This window comes from Papaver somniferum, chromosome 9, assembly GCF_003573695.1.
Source record: "Papaver somniferum cultivar HN1 chromosome 9, ASM357369v1, whole genome shotgun sequence".
Lineage (NCBI taxonomy): Eukaryota > Viridiplantae > Streptophyta > Magnoliopsida > Ranunculales > Papaveraceae > Papaver > Papaver somniferum.
This window is the reverse complement of record NC_039366.1, coordinates 63,412,402-63,426,777: the sequence shown is the minus strand read 5'-3', so window position 1 is coordinate 63,426,777 and position 14,376 is coordinate 63,412,402. Positions and strand designations below refer to the sequence as shown.

Below are 14,376 nucleotides of genomic sequence, written 5' to 3'. Positions count from 1 at the left end.
TATCAAGAACAGTAGGTGGGCCTGTGTGAACAATCGTGAGATTGTCACCACTAGAAGAACACAACTCCAACTCCAATTTGTAGTAATCCCCCATTTTCTCCAGAGGTTGATGTTGTATATACCCGTGTTGTCGCATCACCCTAGAGGGGTTATACATCACATATCCTGTGGGGTGCCACAATGGTCCAAAATAAAGGGACAAGTCCGACCGAACATTTATATGCCCACTGACTCGATCTTCCTTGTATGGATCAAAGCATACGTCTGAGGCCTTCAATTGGTCCAAAATCTCCCTCATGCGAATCAACTGCTGCTCTTTGTCCTAGAACGGTTGTCTTCAAATATATACTTTGTTCCTCTAGGAGTACCTTTGCACCACCCCGGGTTCTCTCCGGCCAACTTCAGGATAGGGAAGTGGTCATAGATCCATGCCTATATACATAAGAAACCAAGTTTTAGTAAATAGATTGTGTATATTCGGTAGTAATTTCCAAACATAATTTCCGATTATATATAATCGGAAAAAAACTGAGTAGCTATCCACCGAATACAAACATTCGAAATATATATGGATCATTTCCTACCGAATATGCGTCATTTGGAGTTCAGTAACCTATAGCTTTTCTGGCCTGTATATTCGGTTCTAATATCAAAAGAATATTTCCGATTGTATATAATCGGGAAAACTAAGTACCTAGCCACCGAATAACCAACATTCGGAAAATAAGATGGATCAATTCCTACCGAATATGCGTCATTTGGAGTTCAGTAACCTATAGCTTTTCTGGCCTGTATATTCGGTTCTAATATCAAAAGTATTTCCGATTGTATATAATCGGAAAACAAAGTAAGTACTTAACCACCGAATAACCAACATTCGGGAAAAGAGATGGATAATTTCCTACCGAATATGCGTCATTTGGAGTTATGGATATGCATCATATGTATTGTCTACTGAATAACTATAGAGTAGTTATAGAGTTAAAGAAAAAACCTGCAATAGAGCCACATTCCCGGCAACTTGGCAGGTTCCTAGCCTCGAAGCCTTTCTCAACTCTTCCATCAAGAATGCTAGGCATGCCGTGCCCCAAGAATAGTCACCGACTTCATGGAGAGGATCCAAAAGTTGTATAAGGTTGGCGTCGATCCGGTTGCCAGAAGTATTGGGGAATATGACACATCCCAATACACAAAGGAGATATGCGGTGGCAGCGTGGTTCACTTGCTCATCAGTTAACGTTCCATTCTTTTCCTTCTCCAAGGTGCCTCGAAACATATTCATCAAAGCTGTAATGTTGATCTGTCTTGTTCTGTAACTTGCATGCCTCCTAAACTCTGCTGTTGTTGTCTCTTCATCCCAACCTAAGCACTTGTTAGTTAGAGAATAAAGTTGTGCCCAACTTAACTGCTTTGTGTAGTTAAACTTCACAGCTGTGCCTTGGTCGGGAAGGTTAAGAATCTGCACAATCATCCGGGGTGATCGTCATCTCCCAAACGGCATATGGAAAGTATCGGTCTCAGGATACATTCTCTCCACGAACGCCGATATGGCCACACGATCATGTTCCAACAATGAATTCTCGGCGGCATTAGCTAACCCCGAGTTGGCAACAATTGTCTTGAACCTTTCACATTCACCGGATAAAGGCCACGCAAGCATTTTTGTTGGTGCGGCGGTAGGTTTGAGTAGACGGACCGCATCTTGATGATCCTATTAATACAAGTATACGATATAACACATAGACAATACATTAATAAAAAATAGTAATTTTATTACCTCGGTTTCATATATTTCTCTGGCCCATGAGTCTTTGTATCCAAATAGCAATTTTCCTCCATCCGCTGGTAGTCCAAGGATTGTGCCTGCTGGAATACCCTTCTTCTTCAAGTGCTGAGGGACAAGATGTGATGCTTTCTTAGCAATATCCTTCCTTACAACATCTTTTCCTTTTTTGGCTTTTTGGGTACCACTTGGTTGTCCTTCTTCTTCTACTCTTGCCACTGGATCAACTGGTTCAACACTTGGTCCTGCACTTTGTTGAGCGGCTTGTTCAACACTTGGTCGCACCCCTTGTTCACTGCCTTGTTGTTCAACAGTTGGTTGCACTCCTTGTTGACTGCTTTGTTCTTGTTCGCTTTGTTGAGCACCTGAATTATCTTTGGCACTCCTTTCCCTCCTAGCACTATGTCACTTTCTTCCTCCCTTCTCGACTTTGTCTAAACAACAAAGAAAGGAACAATATTTACAAACTATACAATCGGAAGACAAAGTATGGAAATATAACCCGAATGTACACATTCGGACGTAAGAAGACACATATTGTTCCCGAATACAAAACAATCGGAAGCTAACTAAACATATTTGCAACCGAATATACATCAATTGGAGTTCAGAAGCTGTAAATTTTTCATCCTACACAATCGGAAGAAAAGTGCACTCTATAACCCGAATGTACAAATTCGGAAGTAAGAAGACACATATTTTTTCCGAATGAAAAACAATCGGAATATAACTAAACAGTTTACAACCGAATATTCATCAACTGGAGTTCAGAAACTCTAAAATTTTATCCTACACAATCGGAGGTATAAAACATTATATTGTCTTCCGAATAAATACTGGCCCCAAAATGGGATTTTTCCTATATCATAAATTTTGAGATTTTTTCAATATATACATTCGGTAGTGAGTGTTCTTCCGAATACTTTGTGTCTACTTAAATATATTCGGTAGCCAAAAAATTCATTAAACTACCGATTATTAGCAGTTTGTATCCAGGAAGATATGGCCACCAATATTCGGCGGATAATCATCAAATCTTTCTCCTGAATACTGTCGATGTTCTTGAAAAATGAAGAACACGACTACATTCGGAAGTAAATGAGCATGCATATCGTCCGAATCTGGATAAATAACCGAAAACCCTAGAATTTTTTTTCTCAATTCGACAAATTAAAGCGAAATAAACCCCAAAAATGATAGATTCTTACCTAATTGGGGCCATTTGAAGTTGACGAAGTGTTTGAGTCTCGGAATCGCCACCACCGACTACATTGCCGGGTACTTGTTCTTCGCGTTCTTCTTCATTTGCAGCAAGAATTTCTTTATTTCTTGCTAAAATTCCAATGTTTGGATCGATACCCCGAGCAACATTTTTGGTTCTAGGTATGTGGGTTTCATTTCTCTTATCCATTGTTTTATAATCGAATCGATGATGTTTTGATTTTACGATTCGCGGCGATGTTTCGGTTGAACGAGGAAAAAAAAAAATTCTTCCACAATCGGAAGATAATATGAAACTGGAAGAAGAAGAAGAGTTGAAATGAGTAGAATTGTTTTTGATTTGGTTTTTATACAGTTTTACCAGAAGGGCATTTATGTAACTTCAATATCATATAGGGTACCCCTTAACTAGAGTCTTTGGCTGGGTATAAATTGATGGCCCCTAAATCCTTTGGGATGGCCCCTAAAAACGCCAGGTTTTTTTGGGGACCATGGTTTTATTTTGGGTAAAGGCATTAGAAGTAATTTTAGGTCACCCCATATCTAGTTATTTATTTAATACCTAATCTACCCTCTTAATTAATTTTAGGTTATGATTAGTGAATGATTTAGTTAAAAACAATTAGTGAGATTAAATTAAAAGATGGGTTTATTATTAGTTCAGTAGAATTATTGAGAGAGTAGAGTTAGAGAAGATGAAGGAGAAAAACATGGAAAATAAAAAAAATTCCAATTCACTAAGTTTGAGTATTCAAATGATGAAAACTCATCTGATGCTTCATCTTCATCCTCTTCTAGAATATTTGTTAATATTCAAAATGATCCGGAATTGAACTGGATTTTGAACAGTTCGGTTACTTTATATGAAGAACAAGTAACCGAACTCATCTGAAGCTGTAGTTCGGTTGCCCCGTGAGATGAACAAGTAACCGAACTTATCTGAAATTGTAGTTTGGTTACTTGTTCCAAACACGCAAGTTACGAACTCTCAAATAATAGAATTTCTAGGAGTTACAGCGTTATGTTCGGTTGGTTCTCAACTAACCGAACTTTGGTGTACAAAGTTCGGTTGGTTCGCAAACTGCATGCACTTTTGATCTAACCGAACTTTACGTAATATAAGAGTATATAAGTTTACAAAGTTTGGTTCTTTCGCAAACTTGAACCTAACAGCTAACCAACCGAACTCTGAGTTCGGTTTCCGCGATAAAATTGTGAAGTTACCGAACTTAACAAACAAACAAACAAAAATGTGAAGTTTCAGCGTCTATTGGCTAAGTTCGGTTACTTTGTAGTTTTAAAAGTTTTTGCGAACAAACCGAACTCTATTGGCTAAGTTCGGTTATTTCGGAACTCAACATAGTGGCCACAACAACACAATTCAGTTAGACTTGATTTGTTTTTTTCAGTTCTAAGGGTGGAGTTTGGTTACTTTGAAGTTTTAAAATTTTTTGCGAAACAACCGAACAGAGAGTTCGGTGACTTAGTTTTAAATCCAATAGAACCGAACTGCTCTTCGTGTTCTTCATTTTCAAGAAGTTCGGTTAGTAAACTAGGGTTTTTTGGAAAATCGGCCTAACCGAACATGGCTCTGTAACTCCTATTAAAACCCTATTTTGATGATTTCTATTCGATTGAAGCAATCAAAACCAAATTAAAGTGAAGGGTTTGTTGGAAAATACCTCCGGAGTGGTCCCATGGAAGAATCAAGTTGCGACTGGCGTCTTTTATACTCGATAAAATTATTATGCAACCAAACTTAATTGTGATTGCATTGATGTTGTTACATTTCTTAAATAGGCGGTGGCGGTGGTGGTGGGAGGAGGTGGTGGTGGTAATCGGTGGTTGGTGGTGGTGATAATCGGAGGTGGTGGTGGTGGTAATCGGCGGTGGTGGGCGGTGTTGGTGGGAGGAGGTGGTGGTTATATATATAGGTGGTTACTAGGTTGGTTTAAATTAAATTAGATTAAGGGTAGGTTAGTCATTTCAACGTTTTAGGACACCCCTTATCACTATAGGGAAGGTGACCTAATAAAACCATGGTCCCCTCAAAAAAACCATGGTAAAAAACGAATCTCATCCTTTGGTTCCTGAGGAAAAAATTGTGTCAAACCATGGTCCATGGGTTCTCATACTTAGGTTTGGCTTTAATTCTTTAAAAAAAAAATTTATCGGAGGGAGATAGTGCCGGAAATGTTGATGCTTTCCGGTGGACTTTCCCTAGTGTGAAAATTCTTACATTTTCAAAAATATAAAGTTCCTCAATAATAAAATAAAAAGTAAGCCTCATTTCAAAATCCAGAAGTAATATTATGTCGCTTTAAACTTGGTTTTGCATAATAACAGAGTAAGAGACATAAATCATATGACAATGGGGACATGTAAAAGTTTTACATTGTTTACATGTGATCCCATATAATCCCCACAGATTGCAATTTCTACCTACCAGGCTAAATCAGAGTATCAGACCTTGAATTATCCAATGCACACACACTTAACTATTTACACATTACAGATTACCCCGCTTGTTTAGAATCACCTCATTTTAATGTTTTCCGGTCATCAACAGATGAAACAGCAAGACCCATCTCTGATTCTTCACTCTTATTACCACTAGCCTGTTCTCTAAACTTCTTATAAATATCTCCTTGATAGAAATCTCTTGTCCTCATGACCAGCACAAGTGAGCACAAAGCTCCAACTAAAGATACACCTGCCATTATAATGAAGGACATTCTATAGCATTCTTTTCCAATACAAGTTAATTCCTTCACTGAATCTCTACAAAGTCCTTTAAATTTCAACTGTTTCAGTGCTTCTCTATCGTAAAGAATCCCAAGAACCCTCACATTGAATACGTACGAACCAAGAGGACTGCCCAAAACACCGCAGTTGAATAACGTCGAGTAATACTTGAGACCGAAGAGTTCAGAGATTATGGTATAAACTAAGGTTAATTGAGCACCATAAGAGAAACCAATGAGCACCGAAGAAACGTAAAGAGAACCGGGAAATGCAAACGCAATGAGAATGTCGCCGATACATGATAAGACTAAGACTACTGTCATTACTAATGTTCTTGGAAAACCCCATTTTGATAGAAGGATTTCAGAGATAAAACCTGCACAAACTCTGCCAAAGTAGTTCCATATACTGACTAATGATACAAATGTGCTAATTGTAAGAGATGGGTAGCCTAGAGATTCTCCAATTTGTCCTAAATTGTCAATTGCACTTAAACTTGTACCAAGTCCACTGAAAACTGAAATGAATACTAGTAACATGTCTAAACTTAGTAACGCCTGCAGTATCGTGTAATCTTCGCCTCTTTTAGGTGGATTGAAAATGTTAGAATGCCAAGATGATTCCTGTACGGGGTTCTTTGTGTCAACAGTTTGGGCAACAATTGTTGGTTGTGGGGTTTCAATTGTTACAGCAGTAGGAGTAGAATTTATAACTTGCTTGTTTTGCTTCCAAATAGCAAGCTCCTCATTGATGGCAACTCCTAAAGGAATGAAGAGCAAAATACAAACAACAGTTGCAGTAGCAATATATCCACCATGAGAGAAAGCCTTTTGCTTCTGAATTATGGTTATAACCATTACGAATAACGCTAATGCAAGCGATATGATTAAGTATTTGTAAAACGTTTTCCGTTCATTCGATTGTTTTACTACTTTCATGGGTCTAATTGTGTAGACAAAAAAGAGTGAAACAACTGCAGGAAGCCAACCAATAAGTAGAATAAGAGCTTTAGGATCATTACCATAGATGGCTAGATAAAGTTGATTCATTACAGCTCCACTTAATCCTGTAAAACCCTTTAACAAACCCACCATGATTCCGCGGCTTTCCGGAAAATTCTTCACACATGGTACTAATGAACCAGTATTAGCAAAATTCTGTGAATTAGCACCTATACAAATGTACATACACATTTGCCAGACTTTGGGTTTTGCAATATGGCCAGCAACTGCAAGCCAAATCATGAAGTATCCGAAGAAATTCAATGCGGCGCCAACGAGAAGAACGAACCAAGTTGGTGTTACTTCAGCTATTAAACCAGAAAAGACACCAACACTTGCACCAAGATCTTTGAAAAAACCAAGTAAATTGAGAGTTTCTTGATCAAACCCAAGGGTTCTTTTAATCTCCTTTGAGTAAATGCCAAATGCATAAGTTGCACCAGCACCTGACATGATTAGAAAAGCTGCAAATAGCATAAACCATCTTCCTTTCAGAAGCTGTTTTGTGAACCGAAACATTTCTCTTGAAGTAGTCATACTATTGTTACCAATCAATGTCTCCACCATGTTTGCTGTGTCTTTCTGTTGGAGTAGTTTGATGAAGAAAAGAGAGTAAGAAAAAGAGATTTTAGTAAAAGTGGAAAGATGAATTTGAAGAAGATGGACAGAGAGTCATGAATGAGGTTGGTGAAGTATGGGTTTGGAACTGTGGATAGGTAGAATGTATTAAAAAACTCTACTATTTATAAGCTGTGAATCTGAATTTGAATTGAATTCGGATAACTTTACTATTTACTAACTGTAAAGAACTTTTTACTACTCCTTCATTCGCAGCAAAAGTGATACAACTTTCTTTTTTTTTTCGGTCTGGTCTATGTTTAGGTACGGTGACACATGGTAAATAAACTTAATTTAAGAAGAAAAAGAATATCGATTTACAAATAGGCTTCAGCAGTCATTTGGCAATCCAAATGGGCCGAGTACGGCCAGAATGAAAATGATGATGAATTCCATAAATTGTGGGCTATAGAATGGGGTGGTCATGGAGATTTCGTGAGAACCATAATTTTGGGCATACCAAAATCTTTCAAGGCATACTGAATGAAGACAAAAAAGGTTGTTGAATAGCAAAATCAGATAACCCCTTAACCCAAATTTCTTTTAATGGCAAATCTGCCCTTTACGTATTAGTGTTAATAATCTTGATTAGTGATTAAATATTTTGTTTAGAGATTAAGATAATTTTCAGAATTATAAGAGTTGTTTAGATGAAAAATATGAGGAAAAAAAAATCAAAGTTTTGGTTTGGTTAAGAAGGAGAGAAAGAGAAGGAGAAAGTGAGAAAATTATAATTCTTGATTCAATGGAGGATGAGGAGGGTCATATATCATCTAAAAAACCTACGAAAATACACATCAACTACACCAATGATTCCCAAATGGCTGATTTCTTAGATTATGAATCATGGTTCGGCGAAACAGGTTGAGGTTCGGCTCACATCTATGAGCCGAATCTACCAATTGATGAACGGTTCGGCTTACTGAATCTGTTTACTGCATGCGCCGAACCTATAATTTCCAATTCCCACCCTTTTGCTAGACACTAGTTCGGCTTATATGAAAGTTTCATAGTAAGCCGAACAACATCCTGAATAGCCCGGAATAGAATCATTACTAATTCGGCTTACATATCCAAATTCGTATGTGCCGAACATAATTTTTTAATTTCTGGGTTGAAATATTGTTACTGGTTCGGCACATATGGAGAATATCGTATCAGCCGAAACCTCTTATGTTCAAGGTTCGGCACATAATATGATTATCGTCTGAGCCGAACATGAATTTGTTAATTTTTGGGTTAAAATATTGTTCGCGGTTCGGCACATATTGAGGATATCGTATAAGCCGAAACCTGTAAATGTTCATAGTTCGGCACATAATGTGATTATCGAATGCGCCGAACCTGAAGGACAAATGATTCGGCGTGTAACTAACATTAGAGGATAAGCCGAACTCTGTAAATTCGGCACATAACTGTTAAGCTATTCATTAAAACATGAAATTGACGGTGTCCATAACCCAATCCCAGCACCATTAAAAACAAAGTTCAGCACCTTAAAGCAAAGGTGTTTGCAACACCATAAAAGTGTACTTAAAACTTAAGAAAAAGTGTACCATAAAAGTGTACATAAAAGGGCATTTAACCACGACCCCTCTTCTTAGTTCCACGACCACCTCTTCTTCCACCTTGGTCTTCATCTTCCGACGCATCATTACCGGGTTGGACGGTAGCACCAACTTGGCTTGTACCTTCACCAACTTGTCGAGACCTCTTAGTGGTAGGCCTTTGTTCGGGTTCCTCGGGTCCTTGTCCTTTGTTGATGATTGCATCCCACTTGTCGATGAGGTATTTTTGTTCTTCCACGGTCATTGTTGTTTTGCAACCAAGTTTGGCCTTCATTTTCTTCAACATCTCCCTACCCGCGGCAACCTATTTTTCATTTGAGAACAACTTATAACCATGAGGTTGAAGACATTTTTACCATAACTAATATATGAAAACAGTATAAAGTGAAGTCATTCTTACCATAACCTTGAAAGCCTTGACTACATCTTCGGAAGTAGACTTGTTGGTGATCTTGATTGGCCTCGCCTTCCCCTTATCAGATATCTTTTGCCTTTTCTTATTGATAATGAAGGGATGAGAAATTTGGTTATACCAATCCATATAGCCCGGATCCTCTTCACATGGATCATCAAGTAAAGGTGTTAACTTGGACGCATCTAATGTGTGATTGTCTAAATTATTCCAAAACTCAACGGTGGGATCAGGATCATACTTTGGTTCCCAAGATGAAGTGGTGCTTTTAGTTCCCTTACCACTCTTTGGTAACAACCTGAATTTCTCGTCAAACAAAGGAACCTTTTGGACACATCCTAATTGACGGAGTACTCGCCTAGGATCGTATATAACATAACCACCGGGATACCACAATGGCCCATGATAATACCTACCGGCATATCCTCATCTTCAACAACTTCATCTTCTTCATCTCATTCTCATATGGTTGAAAAGCGACATCATCAACACCAAGACAGTCTAACGTCTCTCTCAAACTTGCCACCAACTTCTTTTTGTTCCTTTTCTTGGAGTCCTCGTACGCGTACCGTGCTGCAGTTGGCTCAGTATCAACATAATCGACATCTTTCTCAAATACTTTGGCCAAGTTCAAAATTGGGAAATGGTCATATATCCACACCTGCATCGAAAGAACCACATTAAAAAATCAAAGGAATTGAATTGATAGAAACAAGTTTTACTTGGAAACATCAAAGTAAGACTAAAGTTTGCAAACTCAGAGAACTGTTCGGCTTATATGGATCAAGTATTATAAGCCGAACCAAGTAAGAAAAAACTTCGGCTTAAAAGGTTTTATGGTTATAAGCCGAACCATACTCTGAACTCCCAAAAGTTACCTGGAGCAAAGTGAAGTTCCCTCCGATGTTTGTACTTGTCAACCTAGAGACGCGGTGGCAAGTTGGTCCAGCAGGTAAGCGAGCGTAGCCGTTCCCCAAGCAAACTTGTTACAAGTTTCAAGATTCTTTACCAATTGGAGATAATTAGCATTTACCTTGTTTCCGGTAGTGTCGGGAAAGATGTCTCTACCAAGAGTATAAAGCAAGTAGGCAGTTCCGGTTTGCTTCACTTTGACGGGATCCATTATCAACAAACCTTGTGTGACTCTTTCCTTTGTGTTCTCAAACTCCCTTTTCAAGTTAGTCAACTTGATCTTCTTATTCTTCTTATTTCTGCCACCTGGTATGAAAACGGTATCGACATCTTTAACTGATCGACAAAACTCCAACTCAGTTTTCATTGAACCCCAACCAAGGCATTCCAGGTACAAATTGTATAGCTCATCCCAACTCATGTCATAAAAACCAGAATCCACACTTACACCCCTTGCTTTAAGACCTGTAATCTTACTAGCCTCATCAGGAGTGATTGACATCTCTCCAAAAGGTAATTGAAATGTGTAAGTTTCTGGACAAAAGCGCTCGGTAAATGCAGAGGCCGACACACTATCATATTCCTTATGTCCATAATTGATAGCAGGCCATAAAGCACTGGCTTGTACGTAAGCAATCACCTCAGGAACCTCTTCATCAAGACTCCATTCCGCTGCCCTCTGGTGTCTCAATACTCGGACTGCACGGTTGTGATCAGGAGTCTCATAAATTCTCTTCGCCCAAGAATCGGCATAACCAATCAACACATTTCCTCCATCTTCCGGAAGACCCTGAGGCAAACCATCTGATCGAGATGTAATTACATCATCTTCATCAGGAATGTGTAAACCAGTGATCCGTCGATCATCATCGTTCTTCTCTTTCTCGGGTTCTGCCACCTTCTTGTCTTTCTAGGGTTTTCCTTGGGGTTGTGTTTCTTGATGAACTTCTTGATTATCATAAACTTCTTCATCTTCAGCTATTCCTTCTTCTTGTCTTTCAATTCTTACTTGTCTTTCAATTCTTACTTCTTCTAAAGTTCCTCCTCTACCTCCCGCTCCCAATTTTTTCTTACCTCCTCGTCTAGGATCGGGAGTTTTAGAAGTAGAAGGTGTTACCTCCATCTTCTTCCTCTTTGTAGCTGCATTGGTCCTGACACAAGTATGAAAGTTATAAGACTAATTCGAACAACAAAGAGATTTGGAAAGCCAAAAACTTGTAAGAAAATAAGAAGGCTCGGCTTACCCGAAATAACACATATGAGCCGAATCATGTCTTGAAATTTTTATTAGCTTACACAGAGAGTGGATCGGCTCATACCACAAAACAATTATAAGCTGATCCCATATATTCGGCTCACAACCGATACCGTCGAATAAGCCGAATCTATGATTATGAACTCAAACATGTATTCGGCGCAACATGATATAATATAAATAAGCCGATCCTACACACTTGTAAAATTTATGAAATTTTAACAATAATATTCGGCGCAACACTAATACTATCGAATAAGCCGAATCTAGACTTATGAATCGAAACCTTTATTCGGCGCAAAACTAATACAACCATACAAGCCGATCCTAAGCACATGCAAAAATTCTGAAATTCAAACAACAATTATTCGGCACAAAACTAATACTACCGTACAAGCCGATTCTACGCACATGCAAAATTATTAGTCGATCCTATATATTCGGCTCACAACCGATACCGTCGAATAAGCCGAATCTATGATTATGAACTCAAACATGTATTCGGCGCAACATGATATCATATAAATAAGACGATCATACACACTAGTAAAATTTATGAAATTTTAACAATAATATTCGGCGCAACCCTAATACTATCGAATAAGCCGAATCTAGACTTATGAATTCAAACATTTATTCGGCACAAAACTAGTACTAACATATGAGCCGATCCTATACACATGCAAAAATTCTGAAATTCAAACAACAATTATTCGGCACAAAACTAATACTACCATAAAAGCCGATCCTACGCACATGCAAAATTTCTGAAATTCACAAAACATATTCGGCACAAAACTAACACCATCGAATAATCCGATCCTAAATATAAGTCTTTGTGTCACCAAGTTCGGCTCAAAACGGATTTCAGATATACGCTGAGCCGTTCAAATGCACTTTCAGGGTTCAGTTTCAAGAACAACTCGGCGCACATCTAAGATTTGTTTTGCGCCGAACCATACCCTGTAACCGCCGCAGAAACATGATTTTGACGAATTAAATCAATCAAACCAATCAAAAACATCAAATACGAGATGGGTTTGTAAAACTAACCTTCTTATTCTCATTTGTGGAGTTGGTTCTTCTTCAATCTCTTCTTCCGGTTGATTTTTTGGTTGATTTTGAGTTTCTTCTTCACTCTCTAAATCTTCTTCTTCTTCAATGGGTTGTTCAATCGCTCGATTAGAACGAGATACTGGCTTACGGCGAACCATTATATAGATGAGTTTAATCATCGACTAAATTTTCACGAATCGACGATTAAATTTCCGCGATGATACGATGAAAAAAAAAGAAGAAGAAGGGTTGGGCTGTTGTGGAGGAGGACGAAGAAGAAGGGATTAGGGATATGAAACTGATTTTGGTTTATTGATTATAGGTTTTTGTATTAGGAATAGGGATAGATTAGTAGTAATATAGAGAATTTAAGGACATATAGGTAATTGAACCACCCCATAGGGTACCCCTTATAAGGTCACCCAAGTTAGGACTAGTCCTTCAAAGTTTTAGGCATGCCCAAAATTAGTGTTCTTCCCTGAACAATTTTGCCACCTTTGGGTCCCAAGCCATTCGATCAATCCATATAGAACTTATCTCTTCTTGAGTAAAAAGTGGAAAGTGCCAACACTTATCATGAACTTTTTGGAGCTGGTTGTTAGCATCAACCTCCATTCTTTTCTTTGATCATTTACGATTTATTGACCTGACTAAGCTAAAAACACTTGACCGGTTATGCAAAGTTTATTTATAGTTACCTCAAATGAGGGTTGTTCTCTTACCATGGTACTTGAGCGAAGTTATTACATTTCGTAGCGGTCATGAGCTTCTTATCCTCCTCCTAGTACAAGAATTTTGTCTTCTTGAATTATAATGATGCCCAAACATGTGACATATGCTATTTTGTTGGCCTTAGAATGAATAGATAGATAAGCCAAGACAGCGCAATTTTCAGCCTTTATTATCATGTTAGCCTCATATTGACATGCATTATCAGTTCCTGTTTCGTGTCCTTGTGGAACTTTTCACTTCATGAATAGTGTGTGTACCTCATGAAAATATACTTGTAACAGATTTCACTGCCGAATTTACTCAGCAACAACAAACAATATCAGCTAAACTGACTACTTATTACTAATTTAATGGATTACGTTTCATGCTTAGAACAGAATTAACTAAGTAGAATATGGACTGTACTTCAAACTATAGAAAGTAAAGACCCGTGAGTTTTAATATCTATTGTATTGTGATTTGTATCTAGTGACGCATATAGAAAGATGATGGTCTAAGTCTTCCACTAGTGTTACTTGAATCAATATTTTGAAATGCCAAAAAGAGAATATGACAACAGTGGGAAGAAATTGGAACTTTTGTTGTTGTTGTCGAATAAAGGCACGAGTGAGACCAACAGCGGCATGTGAACATGTCTCGTGAATTCTTTATGGCTTTGATTGCGCACAAGACGACATCCAAAAGAAGAAGCCGTTCGCAAGGATTGACTCTCTCTGAGCATCACACGGAGTGTCATTCCAAACACAAACAGTGGATCAGAAATGCATTATAGTTGTGGCTTCCATGGTTGATCATAATCATAAAATCCACTTCTGAAGCCACTAGTTGGGCTCTAGAGAGCGAGGTGTGTTTAACACAGTCCCACAAATCACATGTGAAATCTTGGCTGCGGAGTGTCTTTGTTTATCAACTTGTTTATACTAGTACTAGCAACTACCCTGTTAAAGTTAAAAGATTTGTAAATCTCTTTTCCAGAGGAGTCGGAGAAACAGAGTCGGATTACAAATAAGTTTGGACTTGAGTGCGAATAAACGGATCTTAACTAGGTTATACTCGGGGTACACTACAAATAA

General features: G+C 38.2%; 1 protein-coding gene across 1 annotated transcript; it reads right to left on the bottom strand.

The window, feature by feature from the left end:
• Positions 1-5,297: 5,297 nt before the first annotated feature.
• LOC113308746 (protein NUCLEAR FUSION DEFECTIVE 4-like) lies at positions 5,298-7,453 on the bottom strand. The gene has a single exon (XM_026557211.1). The coding sequence runs from the start codon at positions 7,315-7,317 to the stop codon at positions 5,545-5,547; it is 1,773 nt and encodes a 590-aa protein (XP_026412996.1). The 5' UTR covers positions 7,318-7,453; the 3' UTR covers positions 5,298-5,544.
• Positions 7,454-14,376: the final 6,923 nt, after the last annotated feature.